General features: G+C 35.2%; 2 protein-coding genes across 6 annotated transcripts; both read left to right on the top strand.

Moving 5' to 3' along the window:
• The first annotated feature begins 1,998 nt into the window (after nt 1-1,998).
• Nucleotides 1,999-7,852, top strand: LOC110615391 (U-box domain-containing protein 33). 3 transcript variants are annotated; one of them, XM_021757236.1, is made up of 9 exons: nt 1,999-2,354; nt 2,794-2,915; nt 3,632-3,753; nt 4,177-4,275; nt 4,450-4,594; nt 4,722-4,859; nt 5,368-5,901; nt 6,391-7,146; nt 7,294-7,852. In XM_021757236.1, exons 1-9 carry the CDS (start codon nt 2,150-2,152, stop codon nt 7,489-7,491), a joined length of 2,319 nt encoding a protein of 772 aa, XP_021612928.1. In that variant the 5' UTR covers nt 1,999-2,149; the 3' UTR covers nt 7,492-7,852. The 3 variants fall into 3 exon arrangements, with proteins under 3 accessions (XP_021612928.1, XP_043805270.1, XP_043805272.1); XM_043949335.1 differs by having other exon boundaries at nt 7,266-7,852; XM_043949337.1 differs by having other exon boundaries at nt 2,335-2,354; nt 3,495-3,753.
• On the top strand, nt 7,517-15,713 carry LOC110615398 (signal peptide peptidase-like 4). Of its 3 annotated transcripts, XM_021757250.2 has the most exons (15): nt 7,517-7,652; nt 9,334-9,395; nt 10,049-10,207; nt 10,348-10,459; nt 10,768-10,887; nt 11,264-11,415; nt 11,523-11,702; nt 12,285-12,319; nt 12,911-13,073; nt 13,262-13,315; nt 13,696-13,788; nt 13,863-14,005; nt 14,567-14,637; nt 15,064-15,147; nt 15,365-15,713. In XM_021757250.2, exons 1-15 carry the CDS (start codon nt 7,517-7,519, stop codon nt 15,466-15,468), a joined length of 1,668 nt encoding a protein of 555 aa, XP_021612942.1. In that variant the 3' UTR covers nt 15,469-15,713. The 3 variants fall into 3 exon arrangements, with proteins under 3 accessions (XP_021612942.1, XP_021612934.1, XP_021612937.1); XM_021757245.2 differs by lacking the exon at nt 7,517-7,652 and having other exon boundaries at nt 9,104-9,395; XM_021757242.2 differs by lacking the exons at nt 7,517-7,652; nt 14,567-14,637 and having other exon boundaries at nt 9,103-9,395.
• The last annotated feature ends 219 nt before the right edge of the window (nt 15,714-15,932 follow it).

The following is a 15,932-nucleotide window of genomic DNA, read 5'->3' as shown; positions in this document are numbered from 1 at the left end:
TAGTTTATGGACTACTGTTAGTTAAAAATTAAAAAAAAATTAATACCGTATAAATTTTTAAAAATACATTGAAATATCTATTATATTTTAATAATTGGACTAATTAGTTTCTGCTGCTAATTGTGTTTATGTTTGAATTTGACTAGTTAATTTCTGCCGCCGTTAATTTTGCTGTTAGTTTTTATGCCTGAATTTGACTAATTAATTTCGAAAATGACCTTGGCAACCACGAAAGAGACTCGGTGAGGTTCCAAACTTAAAAATTTCAAAGGCAACTAGACACCAAATTATCGTTAATGGCAAAAGTTCAGCGATTGAACGTGTCACCGCATAAAATTGCATCTTTCTCTTTCTCTCCACCCAGCCACATACATTCCTCCAAAGTTTTACAAACTTTTACAAACAGAACAAACCGAAAAATTCCAAAGATTTTCCATTGATGAAGCTTAGATGAGATCTTCATCACCTCCTTCAATTCCATCTACAATGTCATCATCTTCTTCCTCAAAGAAACAAGCCCTTTTCATTTCTTCCCTTATTGTCCTTTGGTACTTCTCAAATATTGGTGTTTTGCTTCTCAGGTTCCCAATCTTTTCTCACCATGTGCTACATGTCGGCTTGTGCCATTCTCAGTTATCTATCCATTGCAGAAATAACATACCGAGAAGAGAGAAAAGAAAAAAAAAGGGAAAGAGAGAGAGATTCGGTGAGGTGGAGCGTGTCATATTGGGAGAGAAGGAAAGCGAAAAATAGAGGATTTAGAGTTTTTTAATTTTTCAGATTATTTAAGTTATTATTATAAATTTTTAAGGATATTTTCATGTTTTTGGTTTGTCTTTTAACAGTCTCTATTTAGTAGGACTAATTAGTTAAATTATTTTTTAAAAAAATGAAACTAATTAGTTAAATTATTAAAATGTGGGAGATGTTTTAATATGTTTTTAAAAATTAATAATATTTTAATTTATTGCCTGTAGGGCTAAGCCATTTAAGCTCTCTGTCCTTTAAATTTCCTCCCCTTTTCATCTTTCCCCTGAGATTGTGATCTTTTAGTTTTGGTGGTTCTTACGTTTCAATCTATCATTTTAATTTTATTAGTATAAAGTTACCCATTTTTAGAAATATTGCATAAAAATTCCAAATGCCATTTGATTTTATGTGAGAAAATAAAAGGAATATTATTAATATTTTATTTTGTACTTTTATTGTTTTTAATTTTTAGTTTAAACCTTAGCATTTTGGTACATTATTTCTATTGGATAAATAGATTATAACATAGTCTGAAGAATTTTTATATAATATTATAAAATTATTAAAAATTCTAAAATTAAGAGATGGTCCTCCATCCCATGCTAATTTGGTGAATCTCATCCGGCCGTATACGACCCATTAATAAACATATATTTTCCATAGTGAACATGCAGTAAGCCATAAATTTTGTCAAATTTCAGCATTTCACAATAGGTTATATCCTCTTTAGAAATTGATCAAATTATATGTTTTTTCACACTTCCCCTAACTTTATATACTGAACAGGGAGTTTATATATTAACTTTGTATTTTTAAAATAAATTTTACTTTATTAATAAGTACCTTTAAATGAATTGGTAAAGTCTAATCTGCAGTGCAAATGAATAAAGTATATAGAAAGTGAAAAATCTTTTTTTTTTTTTAAAGTAACAAATAATTTTTAAAACGTTTTAAAGAGATGTACATCGGAAAAGAGCTCTTGCCTTTATCCGCGCGTTTACCTTGACTTAGAAATAGAGTAGAAAGAAGCGACTCTTTTTAGATGGCATTCTTAATTAACTTATTTAAAAAAATAAATAAATGTTTTATATTAAAAAAAATATTTTAATTATTTTAAAGATCATTATTGGTCAAAAGTCTTTTCAGTTCATATAATTTCATTTTTTTTATATTGAGCAAATTCAATTAAAAATTATGAAACAAATAGATAAAACTAAAAATATTTGGTACAGAAATGAAAATGGGAATGGCCCTACGTAGGAAGATATTTGGCTTTCACTTTTGAGTAAACTTCGCTAAGAAGCTGCTAAAGTGTTTTAAATTCTTGGAGCTACTAGAGCTTGGTGCGTGCTTTTGCGATTTCTCTATCTGGGTCTTCTTAGTCTAGCGAGACTTGTCCATGGCAGAATGGGAAGCTGGGACATCTTCAAGGAGGGGATCAACGTCGCGAGGGGCAGAGGAAGATGATGATGACACTGTATATGTTGCAGTGGGTAAGGATTTTGAAGAAAACAAATTGAATTTGGTCTGGGCAATAGAGAATTTTCCCGGGAAGAGACTTTGCATTCTTCATGTTCATCAGCCAGCAAAAATGATCCACTTGGGTATTAACAATTTTCTTTCCATGTGTTATCTTCTGTTACATGCTGGAAAAGGGCTAGTTTTAAGTATTTTTTTCCATGAACAACGTACCTGAGAATGAGATGTTTCTTGTGTTGCCAATTGACAACTATGGTTTAGTAGCTAAAGACTTATATGAAAAATGTCGGCATTTTGGATGGGTTTTAAGTTATGATTTTTACTCATAAACTTCAATAGAGAACCTTAATCTTTGATGGGATCTTCATACAAGTCTTCAAATTCATGGGTGCTCTACAATTTACAGATGGGAATAGTAGGGTGTGGTAGCTGAATTTTTAGAGCACTTCTTGTTTGTTGAAATGTAATTGTTGCTGGAATTTCCATATTAGCAGTAAAATAGATTATTTCCATGTTTTTGTTATGTGTTTATTTTGTGTAAACTATTCATTGTTGGGTTTGCAGTCGGCGGAAAATTTCCAGCTAGCAGACTTGGGCAGCATGAGCTGAGGGAGTTCCAAGAACTTGAAAGGAACATTATGCTCAAGATCCTGGATGACTACGTTCTCTTCTGTGGCCAATTAGATGTATGTTTCTTTTTCTGTCAATGTCTTCATTCTTTTAAAGTTTTTTTTTTCTTTTTTAAAGTTTCACCCACGTACTCATTTTGATGTTCAATTTAGCTTATTTTTTTTAACTTTTTATTCAAATTAACTTAAAAGTTTCAATCTAAACTTTATTTAAATCAAGAAGCTAAATTTCTTGATTTTCAAGTTAAATTTCTCGATTTCTTGGTCTAACCTAAAAATCAAGAAGCTCAATTGCTTAATTTTCTTGATTTTTGGCTAAACTAAGCTTAAATTCAAACTTCTTTGTTAATTTGGACAAAAAGTTGAGAATAGACTAAAATTGAACTTCACCAAGAAATTGAGCATTAAACCTTCTTTATATCTGGCAGTGCTCTTTCTTTTTATCAGTTACTTGTGTACTAGAAAAAGGAAAAAGATTGATGCATTGTTTTGCTTGCAAGACCGTTGAAAATCAATGTCTTTCTTTATAATTTTATATTTTATCATGTTGGTTTTGAAGATCAATTGGCCTCGATTATTGAAACAAACTGCATTTTGGTATCCACTGACAACAAGCCTGGTTCATTTTTTTTTCAGCAATAACGATGCCTTTACCCATGTATTTTCTGCAAAGCCCCATGATGTTTTCAAGTAACTCTAATCAAGATGTGTTTACAGTACAAGATGGACTGTTAAACCTGATCCATTTTGGCATTTATGGATTTATTTTGAAGGTCCATGCAGACAAGGTCTCAATTGAGATGGATGATATTGGGAAGGGGATCATAGAACTCGTATACCATTATCATATTAAGAAGCTTGTTATGGGAGCAGCAGCAAACAAACACTATTCAGAGTACTGAATGCAGTTTTGATTTACCTGATATTCATTTTTTTTAATCTCCTACTGATCAATCTTTGATTTCGTTGCTACAATTACATGGTGCCTGAGCTAAGTTTTACATGCACAATGAACCGATAGCATCCATGTCAGATTGCATTCTAGCATGCCTTTCTAAATATTCAAAATTCCCACAATGTTGGAGCCATCAGAATAGTACACTGCTACATGTTAGTCGGACAGTCAGCCCAAGTAGAAGTAGCAATTGATAGACCAGAAATGGTCTACACAAAGGAAATACTCAATGCATCTGATAATTCCATCGTTAGATGTTACTTTTTAGTACTTCTTCAAAAAAGGAACCATTTCTCTCTCTCTCTCTATCTCTCTTCCAGGTACCACTAATTACTCACAGATTTAACTGGCTTAATGTCGCAGGGAGATGATGGATCTTAAGTCCAAAAAGGCTAAATATGTCCAGCTACGTGTGCCTCGTTCCTGTCAAATTTGGTATATCTGCAATGGATACCTCATATGGTATGCTTGATATTACTCTTTTCATAATGCATGTCCATCTTCTGTTCAGAAAATATTTGTGGGACAGAGATTTAATATATTTTGTAGCCTTTTATTCATGGACTTTACTTTCTCAAATTACTGGTTAATGCTCAAAAGTCACTAACAACAAGTCAACAACTACTCTATTTATAGCGAAGGGGATTCTACATGCTCTACCACCAATGGGTACAGGGACTCGGCTTCTTTTATGCAGCAGAAAACAGACGGGAGTGGACTTGAGTTAGAATTACATGAAGTGTCTCTATCTGAGGAAAACAGTTATAATCTCGACCAACTGGTACTTCAAGAACTGTTATAGATCAGACATAAAAAGTTCTTTTACTCTATATGTGATCAATGTTGAATTGGCATCCTTCATATATGATTATCATGTGTTTAATTCAGTGAATTAAATTATTTGGCAGGAAGAAAGTAGTATTGATCAACTTTACTGTCAACTGGAATGTGCCATGTTAGAGGCTGAAAAGTTTAAAAAACAAGCATGTGAAGAGTCACTTAGGCGTGGTGAAGCTGAAAAGACTGCAATTAAGGCTGTTCGCAGGGTACGATATTTTGTATGAGGCTTTCTTTTCTTCCTTTCCAAAAAGTAGATTGTTTTCCTCTGGTCTTCATTTACACATTGAATTTTTTTTATTAATGCCTGTATTTATTCTATTTTTTGAAAGCAAAATGCCTCTATTTATTTAGATGCAAATTAACATGTAACAAATGATGCTATGTCCGCATTTTATTATGTCACTGTTTCATCACATGCACCACCAGGAAACCAGCTTGGATGGAAAATGGTGGATCAAATCAAGTGTGGCATTTAATACTAAAAGACATGTTTCTAATACATTGGGAGTTAATGAAGAAAAAATCAGGCTGTTAAAGTTTCATAAGCTTTTGTTTTTCCATAAACTGTAGCTTGGCGTTGTATTTGAATATAAGATGTTGATATCAGTACCTTCTGCGCATCAGCTAGTAAATCTTATTAACTCAGAACAGAAGCCTGAATACTATAATAGTCTCATCCAAATAGCAATCTTCTTAATAGCTGCCATTTTACAGGCTACAGCATTGGAAAGCTTGTATGCTAAGGAGTTGAGATGTAGGAAAGAAATTGAGGGAGCACTTGCAAGAGAGAAGGAACACCATCAGAGGACAAAGAATCAGCGGGATGAGGAGAGAGTCATTAGCATGGATCAGAAATTATTACAGCATATCCAAGTTTCAAAATTTGATGAAAAGTTAAAAGAGATGAATGATGAAAGACTTTCTGCTGTAGAACAGTGCAAAGAATATAAGAGTGAAAGAGATAAGTTGCAGGTAGAGCATGACAATGTTCTCAAATTAGCCAAGGAGCTTGAGGAGGAGCTTTCAAGAAAGCAAGAAGAAGAAGCTTCATGCTCACAAATGCATCCATTTCTTTCTGACTTCTCTTTGGTAGAAATTCATGAAGAAACCTTCAATTTTGACCCATTATTAAGGATTGGGGAAGGTGGTTATGGGAGCACTTACAGAGCTAACCTTTGTCATACCCCAGTAGCTATAAAGGTGCTGAACCCAGAGACCACACAAGGGCGTCTAGAGTTTCAACATGAGGTGATGCATTGACTCATTAGATTTTGATATAGTAGTATGATTCGTATATTATTTACTTGAACTATAGTTTTGCTTTATTTTGTAAGCAGGAATTTCATATCTAAAACATCTTAAACATCATTGCTTTATGCATGGTAGTTTTCTTGCAACAATATGATCAAATTTCTAGATAGACCTACAGTTTCCTTATCATGGAGGCACTGTATTTAGATATTCTATTTGATTTGGCGCCTCGTATGCTAATGAACTCCTTTTTCATCTCCCCTTGTTTTCAGTTTGTTTTCCATCTAATTACCCCCGTTTTTGCTCTTGAAACTGTTTTTGTTCATTTTAATAATTCATTTTTCCTGAATTGACAAGGGATAAACATATACATTGCTACTTGATTTCTTGCATTCAACATTTAACAGTAGCTTAACCTTTGTCTCTGTTATAGTAAAGTAAAATGTATCATTGTCAATGGGTCATATCTTCTGGTTTTATTTTCAGGTCGAAATATTGGGTAAATTGAGGCATCCTAACTTGGCCATTCTCATTGGAGCCTGCTCAGAAGCTTGTGCTCTAGTCTATGAATATTTACCTAATGGAAGCCTTGAGGACCGGCTCAACTGTAAGGACAACACTGCACCCTTGCCTTGGCAAGCTCGAATACGCATAGCCACTGAGTTATGCTCTGTCCTTATGTTTCTCCATTCCAGTAAACCTCACGGAACTGTACATGGTGGTGTAAAGCCGGGAAATATTCTGCTTGATGCTAATCTTGGATGCAAGCTCAGTGGCTTTGGAATCTATCGAGCACTCTCTCTTAGCGAAAATTCAAGGACAACGATACTTCCTCATGTGACTGACTCAATGTTCACTTTCCCCTACCTGGATCCCCATTTCCTTGAAACAAGAGAACTGTCTCCCAGTTCAGACACTTACTCATTTGGAATTATATTGTTACAATTATTGACAGGAAAATCAGGCTTTAGAATAATAACCGAAATCATAGATGAGATAAATGAGACAAATCTAAGTTCCTTCTTGGATCCCCTAGCAGGGGATTGGCCGTTTGTACAAGCCTCACAATTGGCTCAACTGGCTTTGAGATGCTGTGCAAGGAACCGAAGTGGGCGACCAGACCTTGCATCAGATGTGTGGCGAGTGCTTGAACCAATGAGAACATTTTGCTCAGAACCAGTCCAATTTGGTTCTGAAGAGAGTGAACAGCCTCCTTCCTATTTCTTTTGTCCTATTATGCAGGTAATTCTGTTGCATTTTATCTATTCATTGACCTCGGAGTTGATTATCTGCAGAAATTTTACTCTCTTAATTTATGAGTTGATTATTAGGAATTAACTTTGATTAGGTTACATTTTCAGTTGGTACTTCATTTGCATATGTTTGCAGGAAGTGATGCAAGATCCTCATGTGGCAGCAGATGGATTTACATATGAAGCCGAGGCTTTGACAGGCTGGCTGCAGAGCGGCCACAACACTTCACCAATGACAAACCTGGTGCTTGGCCACTTGAATCTTGTTCCCAACCGTTCTCTTCGTTCTGCAATTCAGGATTGGCGGCAACAGCACCCCAATGCCATTTTCTAAGCTAGCTCTTGTCTGTCATGATCTCATGTTCCCAACTGATCTTCTTTGTAATGCAAGAAAGAGCAGCAGCAGCATTGAAGTAATGTTCCCTTGTTTGTTCTTGTATAGTTTTCTGTACATATTCCTTTTCTTTATGGCATTATCAGCTTTGGTTGCAACAAGTGATAAGAGATTTGTGTGAGGACAAGGGGAGATTTTGCAAGGTATTTGCCTTTGCCTATAAAAAGCCCATTAATCTAGCTCCAGCATTTTAATTAAATGGGCTTGGACTTTACTTTTTATTAAGTAGAGAATCTACTAAGTGAATGTATATATTTTAATGTCTATCTAATAGACAAGTACGTATCAATTTTCATTTTTCTATTGGATAAAAAGGCATCAAACTAAAGCATATTGCTATCATGTTATCGGATAAGAGCACTGAAATATCTATTTCTCAGATTCATAATTCACATTGCTGCACTTCTTTATTTTCTATATAAAATAACCATTTTATAGTTTACTTAAATAACTTTTGTAATTATTATATATTAATATTATATTTTAATGTATTTAAAACATTTATTTATTTACTTTTTTTTTCTTTTACATAAATAGAAAAATTATAAAATCTATAACTTTTTCTAATAAATTATCATCAGACTATATATATAAATAAATTATCATGCAAAAATTATTTATTGAAATTAAGTATTTTTTAAGAGACAATGAGAGTATTAACTAATTTTGAGGTGGAGATAATCACCCAGCCAAAACTTGGGTCCGCCATCAAGCCACACGTGTGACTCCACCAGTAGCTGACCGGACATTTTATCCATCTACACTCCACTATAACTCTAGTGCGGTATAATCGGCGAAATAGATACTGCTCAAGTATTGTAAGACCTGCTCCACCGGAGATGAACCTCGTTTCGTCACTCTATTGGATTTGGCCTACACCATTTTGACTCCTTCAGTTCTTAGCCAATGGAGTTTTCAGTTCTGAAAAGGTTTACATGCTTTTGTCCCCAGCTGATCTTATCTCTTTATAATTATTTATTCCGCCGTCTTATCCGTACGGTATATAGGGAACATATTTCCCTGTTTAGACTGTAGCCGGTCACCTTTGAATGAAGTTAAATATACAACCCCCACGCGCTTTGCCCCTTTTTCAACCACTTCCGGCAAGTTGGTGATCGACTCGTATCGTGTTGCAGCACTGTAAATGCATGGAAGTTAAGTTGATGTATAAATAAATAATTAAAACATACATTCACTAATAACATATTTTGTTACATTTTTATGCTTAATTTTCTTTTTTATTAATAAATTATCTCATAATATCAATAAAAGATTTGCAAGCTCATCAGGTCCAATATGAAAATATATAGTAAAACAAATACTCATTTAATAATTATTCAGAGCTGATAATTGCATAAATATGAAAATAAATGTAGAAAAATAAATTAAAAACAAAATATCGGTAAAAATCTCAAAATGATAACTTTGCATGAAATCGTGAAGTCCATATATATATATATATTTTAATCCAAGGTTAACGCGCATTAAAAAGGCGCGTCATTAGACCTGCCACCCAACGGCTTCAAGAAACAAAGGGAACCAGTTGAGTGACGGTTACCAGACAGAGTTTCTCAAGTACAATGCCAAAACGACAAGGAGAGAAAGAAATCTACGTCACTTTCTTCTCTGCCCTCACATCCCTTATTTCTCCTCTGCCTCTTCACTCTCTCCAGACAGAACCCTAAAGCTCCAGCCAGTCTGTTCTCCAAATGGGTATTCATGGACCTCTGTTTATGATTGTAGCTGTTTTAGCTTTAACTCCATGGTTCGCCTCTGCTGGAGATATAGTACATCACGATGATGTAGCTCCCAAAAGGCCTGGTTGCGATAATAACTTCGTTCTGGTGCTTCTTGTTAACTTCACCTTCTCTGTGTGATCTTATTTTGAGTGGGTGTTGAAAACATTATTTTTTCCTTAAATTTTATAGTGGCCACTGTTGATTTCTGTTTGTCTCCCGGGAAATTTCAAAGGGAAATGAAGAGAAATGGGTGTTATTTTACTTTTGTATTTGAATGTTGGGTTTTGTGATGAATAAACTCATTGGGTTAAATGGACTGGATGCTGAATCGCTTAATAGATTCACTTGAGTGAAGAGCTGTCTCTCTTTTTTTTTTTTTTTTGATATATTTTATTTTCGTGCTCCTTGGTTTTCTGTTTGCTTGCTTATAAAATGGGGAAAATTGGAAAAGCAAGGGAGAGATGAGGAGATTTTTTCTTGTTGCTTTGGGTTGGTAAATGAAGGGATCAGTTGAATTTCAATCCAAGATTTTGTCTTAGGTTGGGTTGGAAATAATTGTAATGATAGAAAAAGAAGAATCGGGAAATTTTAAAAAACTTTCAACTCTAATTTCACTTGTATGCTGACAAATTAGAAGTTAGTAACTCTGATATTAATTCAAGCTATCTTGCTCAGTCCCTCTCCAGGCCTAAGCTTGCTTGATGCTTTTTCATGTCCATTGGCCGTTGTATATTATGATTTATAGTTTTATTTGACAGGTGAAAGTCCCTGCTTGGGTTGATGGTGTAGAAGATATCGAGTATGTTGGTGTTGGTGCTCGATTTGGTCTTACGTTGGAATCAAAAGAAAAACATGCCAATAAAACTAGACTCGTTTTGGCAGACCCACCTGATCTTTGCAGGCCACCCAAATATAAGGTTTCAAATTGTGTTCTGTTAGTGATAAAGTCATCCATTTTGACTATCTTAATGTTTTCCTATCCCATCTTAATTACCTGCTTACTGTCTAGCCATACATCTAACATCATCGTAATCTGGACTACCATGTCTCTTGGTAGCTTAACAGAGATGTCATTCTGGTGCACCGAGGTAATTGCAGCTTCACAACTAAGTCAAATATTGCTGAAGAGGCTAATGCTTCGGCTATTCTTATAATAAACAATCGAACAGGTATTTATGTAATTTCAATATTTCTTTCTAAATTTCCCCACAATTTTACAAAGTCCTAGTGAGTGCATAATTGTTATATGGCCATAATAGCACTTTATAGCATTCTTGGGGATTTAGCTTTTATCAGATTGTTATTCCATGTTCACAAATGACATTGCATCTTTTCCTTCTTAATCACACAAGTACATTGAATATAAGTTGTTTTTTGTAAGCAAAATATTGATACAAGACACAAGGACTGCTAATCAAGTGTGGATGAAATCATCATTGTTTTTTATTTTCTTGGTGTGCAATTTGCACTTCTGCAGAACTTTTTAAAATGGTTTGTGAAGCAAATGAAACTGATGTAAGCATCGGCATTCCTGCTGTCATGCTTCCACAAGATGCTGGTGCCAGCCTGGAAAATTACATCAAGAATAGCTCAACAGGTATTCTTTTCTTTATATGCATATGTGCCCTTAAATCAAAAAGACAGTTTAAATTTTCATTTTCATTATTGTGGCAAGTGGTGACTGTAGTTCCAAACTGAATAGTGCTCACACACAATTTAAAGTTTGTTTGGAATTACTGTTTGAGTAGCTAATGAGAAAAGTACTACCTTAAAATTATTAGTCAAAGACCACTAATATTTTATTTGAATCTAAACTTGAATATTAATCATAAGAACTCCAAAATGACTAAATAACCTTTTTTTTATACAGCATCTAAGATGGTGCTTTTCACTTATGCTTAAAGGGAGATGTTCATTCTTGAACGACGTTTTCTTTTGTTTGCACTTCCACGTGTTTGATCCCATTTCATCAGTTTCTGTGCAGCTATATTCTCCACAACGGCCACTTGTTGATGTTGCAGAAGTGTTTTTGTGGCTCATGGCTGTTGGTACCATCTTGGGTGCTTCTTACTGGTCTGCATGGAGTGCCAGAGAAGTGGCCATAGAGCAGGACAAGCTTCTAAAGGTCAAGTTAGGCATTTTGACTGCAAATTTTGTAAATCATAGAGGAGTTATCCTTTGTTGATATGTCCCTGATTCCTTCAAGTGACATGTTGATAATTTTATGTGCAGGATGGTTCAGATGATATTATGCAGACAGAAGGTGTTACATCTAGTGTTGTTAACATCAACACAACATCTGCCATTCTCTTTGTTGTGATTGCTTCATGTTTCTTGGTCATGCTTTACAAACTTATGTCACTGTGGTTTATGGATGTTCTGGTGGTTCTCTTCTGCATTGGTGGGATAGAGGTGCGTCTACCCTTATTGCCACAAAAATACTTTCATCTTGCATGTGGGAATTCTGAATGCTGGGTCCCAACTCCTTGTTTTCCTTGTATGCCATTTGATGTACTATATTCTACATATGTAGGTTCGGACAAATAATAGTTCCCTTGGAAGTTTGGGACATTTTCTTTCTAGGTTGAGCATTGGAATCCATGTATATAGTTTTCTGGAGCAAACAATTTGGTGTGAAAGGTCTCTAGTTTGTGAGATTTCAATTCCTGGGAAGTTCGTAGTTGAAATATGTCAGTATTGATGTAGCCAGTATATATTGCTCAATTATTTTTTTGTGCCTGGCTAAAGGATGATTACATTTGAATTGTTCATTCCATCCTGCAGCTTCAGACATCTCAATGCCTGTAAAATAATGGTTGTATGATATTTGCTCTTTCTTTTCCATCATTTGATGTTGGATTTATTAGTGACACCACTGGAGATTTATTTATTCTTTCTTACATCTTTCTGGTTTTCCTTGAATTTGTTTACATCCACACTGCATCATTTTGAAGATCATTGTATGATGAATGCTGACCTTGTTCATGCTTACAGGGCTTGCAAACTTGCTTGGTAGCTTTATTATCATGGTATGTTTTCTGCATCTTGAACCTCCAAATAAATCCTATTATTGCATTGTCAATTTAACCATCCATGTGATAAGAAAGATCAAGAATGCACATAAAGCATAATTTCTCTATTCTCTTTAATTTTTTCCCATTTCTTGGTACCATTTGATTATGTTAGCCCTCTCCAGGAAATGCATGCATGTCTCAATTTTACCTTTCCTGTTGTTCCTTCCTTAGGTTGATGTCTCCAAGTAATTATTTGTCCTTATGTGGTGGCCTGGTGGGAGAGCCATTTCATTCTAATTTGGGCTCATTTCCTTCCCTCTCCTTCCTTCACCTTTGGAGGATACCTTTTCCTTGATTAGTTCACATTTTTCCAATGTCAAAGGTGGAACAGGATGAGGATTTGACCGATTTGCTATCAGCAATATAAAGAAATGGATGGATTTTGTTATGTATTAAAGAAGAAATGCAAAAGATTTTAAAAGCATTAGATGCCTTGAATCTAGGTGATAACTGTAGAGTGAGAACTGTATCTATTGCATGTTAATCTTATTATTTTGTTTTCTGAGTTCGTATCAAGATACTGAACTGACAACTAAACATATATAGTTTCAGATGCTTTCAACATGCTGGAGAATCATTTATTAAAGTTCCCTTCTTTGGAGCTGTATCATTTTTGACCCTGGCTGTCTCTCCATTTTGCGTAGCATTTGCTGTTGTTTGGGCAGTTTACCGTCGTGTCTCCTTTGCCTGGATAGGTCAAGATATCCTTGTAAGATAAATTTCTTTAATTCAATTACAATTTATTGCAGAAAGTCCAAATAAGCTCCTAAGTTTTTATTCAAGTCCAATAAGCCCAATTTAGCCCTTGTGGCCAAGTAACCAAGTTGGCCATTAAAATATAAAATATTAATTCTGAAGCCATCTAATCTGTAATTTGCTTTTCCTATCCTTGTTCAGGGCATTGCACTAATCGTCACTGTTCTTCAGATTGTTCATATACCAAATCTCAAGGTGATTATGCAAATTGACTGTAGTTAGCTTGAAAGTATGTTTGCCATAGCATTGTTCCTCTGCCATCCTCCTCTGCGTTACTGTTCTTTTAGATTGGTTTACTAAAGAAACTTTTTCTTTTGATCTTTGTTAATGGTACCTAATTCCAGCTGAAAGCCATCAATTTTACTCGGTTCAGCTTCAGCTCTTAAGATTATCTAACTTGGCTTTTCTGGCTTTTAAGTGTCTTTTTTTTTTCTTTTGGACAAGAGGCTTTTAATTGTACAAGGTCATGGCATGATGCAAATGGATAGAGTGCACTAAGAACAATTTTGACACTGATAACTAACATTTTCTTTTTCTTTTTTTATCTTCTATTTGGTGACAAATAATGGAATCAGGTTGGAACAGTTCTTCTAAGTTGCGCTTTCTTGTATGACATCTTCTGGGTATTTGTTTCCAAATTGTGGTTCAAGGAGAGTGTGATGATAGTGGTATGTAGCGGCATGGCCTGATGTTCTGTGTCATATGCCATCATGAGAGATTTTAATCTTCGCTTTTCTTATAGGTAGCTCGTGGTGATAGGAGTGGAGAGGATGGTATACCAATGCTACTGAAAATCCCTCGTATGTTTGATCCTTGGGGTGGCTATAGCATTATCGGATTTGGTGATATCATCTTACCAGGATTGCTTGTTGCTTTTGCATTAAGGTTTGAATTCTGTTAGTGTTGTTTGATTCCCATTTAATGTCCTCATCTCTCCCTCTTCCATTTAAAAGCAATTTTAGTGTCATAGTTGAGCATGCAGTTCAGACTTCAGAGTTAAAAGCAACATACCCATGTTCTGCAAACCAACCTACCTGTACCTTTAATTGCAAATTTGCCTGTTTTCAGTTCTCAACAAAGTAAATTTGTAAGGTTATGAAATTCATGACTGCAGCATGTAATCCTTTGGAAAAATGAGATATGGAATAGGCTAGAATGCTGAATCCATTAACCCAGTGACTTGCATGCTTCATCATCATACTTCTGAAATTCTTTTACTTTGTTATATTTCATACAAGCTGGGAAGCTGAAGTTAGCGTTTGGATTGTTTAGATGTACAATGTAACGACCCGGAAACCGAACCGCTACCGGTTCTAGGGTTCAGATCGACTTAAGGTCGTCGAAACCCGTAGCAAGCCTACTATACATCCTGTGTACCTGATAAAATCTCATACATGATCATACATTTTCATAAAAATTTTAAATACAATGTGCTTAAATTTGCAGATATGATTGGCTGACAAAGAAGAATCTCCGAGCAGGATATTTTCTGTGGGCAATGACTGCCTATGGTTTAGGTATAAGAAATAACAAATGTATTATTGATTTCAAGACAGCATTGGTGTTCTTTAGGGCTCACATACATGCTTGAAAGATGATAGATGAACAATTGATGAAGGAAACAATCGATCTATAACCAGATAAACTTGTGTCCTTACCTGTAAGAGTTAAATACCACCCTTCCCATTCGTGCATTTTAAGCTGAACTTTCTTTCAAGTTGTATGGGTGTCTAGAAATGCCTTGAAACGGTTATAATGAGCGAGGGAGAAGAGAATTCTAACCTCACTGCATGGAAAGATGTAAGACCTTGTAACTCTAATAGGTATTAGAAATTACACCGTCTCTGCGCAAAAGAGATGACCATTTATCATAGCATTGAAGTTGTCGGATCTTTTATATGTGTATATTATTAACAATGGTCACCTTGATATTTTTGTTGCAGGTCTCCTAATCACTTATATAGCTTTGAACATGATGGATGGCCATGGCCAGCCAGCGCTGCTCTACATTGTTCCCTTCACACTTGGTAAGTGATAATAATAACTTCATAAGGTGCATTCGCATTGACAATTGATCTGTATACGGAAGCAAAGATGAATACATTCACGAGAGAGGTCACGGTCACTTTGCCAGCCACCCAGTTATCCTCTATGAGACAACTCTAGTGGCTGCTCCAATAACTTATGATTTGAGCAATTACTTCACATTATTGATGTTTAATTCATTGGCTGTGATGGACGCAGGCACCTTCTTGACGCTGGGAAAGAAGAGAGGAGATCTCAAGGCTCTATGGGCACCCGAGCGACTTTGCCCACACGTCCAGTTTCAGCCCTCACAATCTCAATAACACATGAACACGCACCTCACTTCACTGTAGTTGTTTTAATTTTAGGTTGTCCTGTACACCAAGGAAGGAGGCGAGAAACGTTTTACCTGTGTAAACGGTAGGAGTGCTACAGTGCTGCTGATATTTTTCGTTACTATAAAAGATTACCAACTGCGACTGGGAATTAAAGTTGATTTAGAATCAGTTACTAATTGTAAAAGAGCTTTGACAATGTCTCCATATGCATGCCTGCATGTTTTACGTTATCCTTCACTCGGCAGTAGAACTTCAGAGTTTTTGGACAAGACTGAAAATCCGATTCAAATTGAATTAATTAGGTTTTTTTTTTTTTAAAAGAAAAAAAAAACTTGTTTAGTCCATTAAATCAGTTCAATTAGTTATGTTTGAGACTTTTTGCTTTTTTAACTTAGTTATGTTTGAACCGACTAAACTGGGCTTCTTTTCTTCTTCTTCTTTTTTTCTTA

The sequence above is a fragment of the Manihot esculenta genome, chromosome 1, assembly GCF_001659605.2.
Source record: "Manihot esculenta cultivar AM560-2 chromosome 1, M.esculenta_v8, whole genome shotgun sequence".
NCBI classification, from domain to species: domain Eukaryota; kingdom Viridiplantae; phylum Streptophyta; class Magnoliopsida; order Malpighiales; family Euphorbiaceae; genus Manihot; species Manihot esculenta.
The sequence above is the reverse complement of the archived record's forward strand: the minus strand, read 5'-3'. Positions and strand labels throughout refer to the sequence as shown.

Bases quoted from the DNA above. Each gene is read 5' to 3' on its own strand.
- LOC110615398 (XM_021757250.2), top strand. From the start codon at position 7,517: ATGTTCCCAACTGATCTTCTTTGTAATGCAAGAAAGAGCAGCAGCAGC. The intron at 13,789-13,862 runs GTATGTAGCGGC...CTTTTCTTATAG, and splicing joins AGGAGAGTGTGATGATAGTG to GTAGCTCGTGGTGATAGGAG. The intron at 15,148-15,364 runs GTAAGTGATAAT...TGATGGACGCAG, and splicing joins CATTGTTCCCTTCACACTTG to GCACCTTCTTGACGCTGGGA.
- LOC110615391 (XM_021757236.1), top strand. From the start codon at position 2,150: ATGGCAGAATGGGAAGCTGGGACATCTTCAAGGAGGGGATCAACGTCG. The intron at 2,916-3,631 runs GTATGTTTCTTT...TTTATTTTGAAG, and splicing joins TCTTCTGTGGCCAATTAGAT to GTCCATGCAGACAAGGTCTC. The intron at 7,147-7,293 runs GTAATTCTGTTG...ATATGTTTGCAG, and splicing joins TCTTTTGTCCTATTATGCAG to GAAGTGATGCAAGATCCTCA.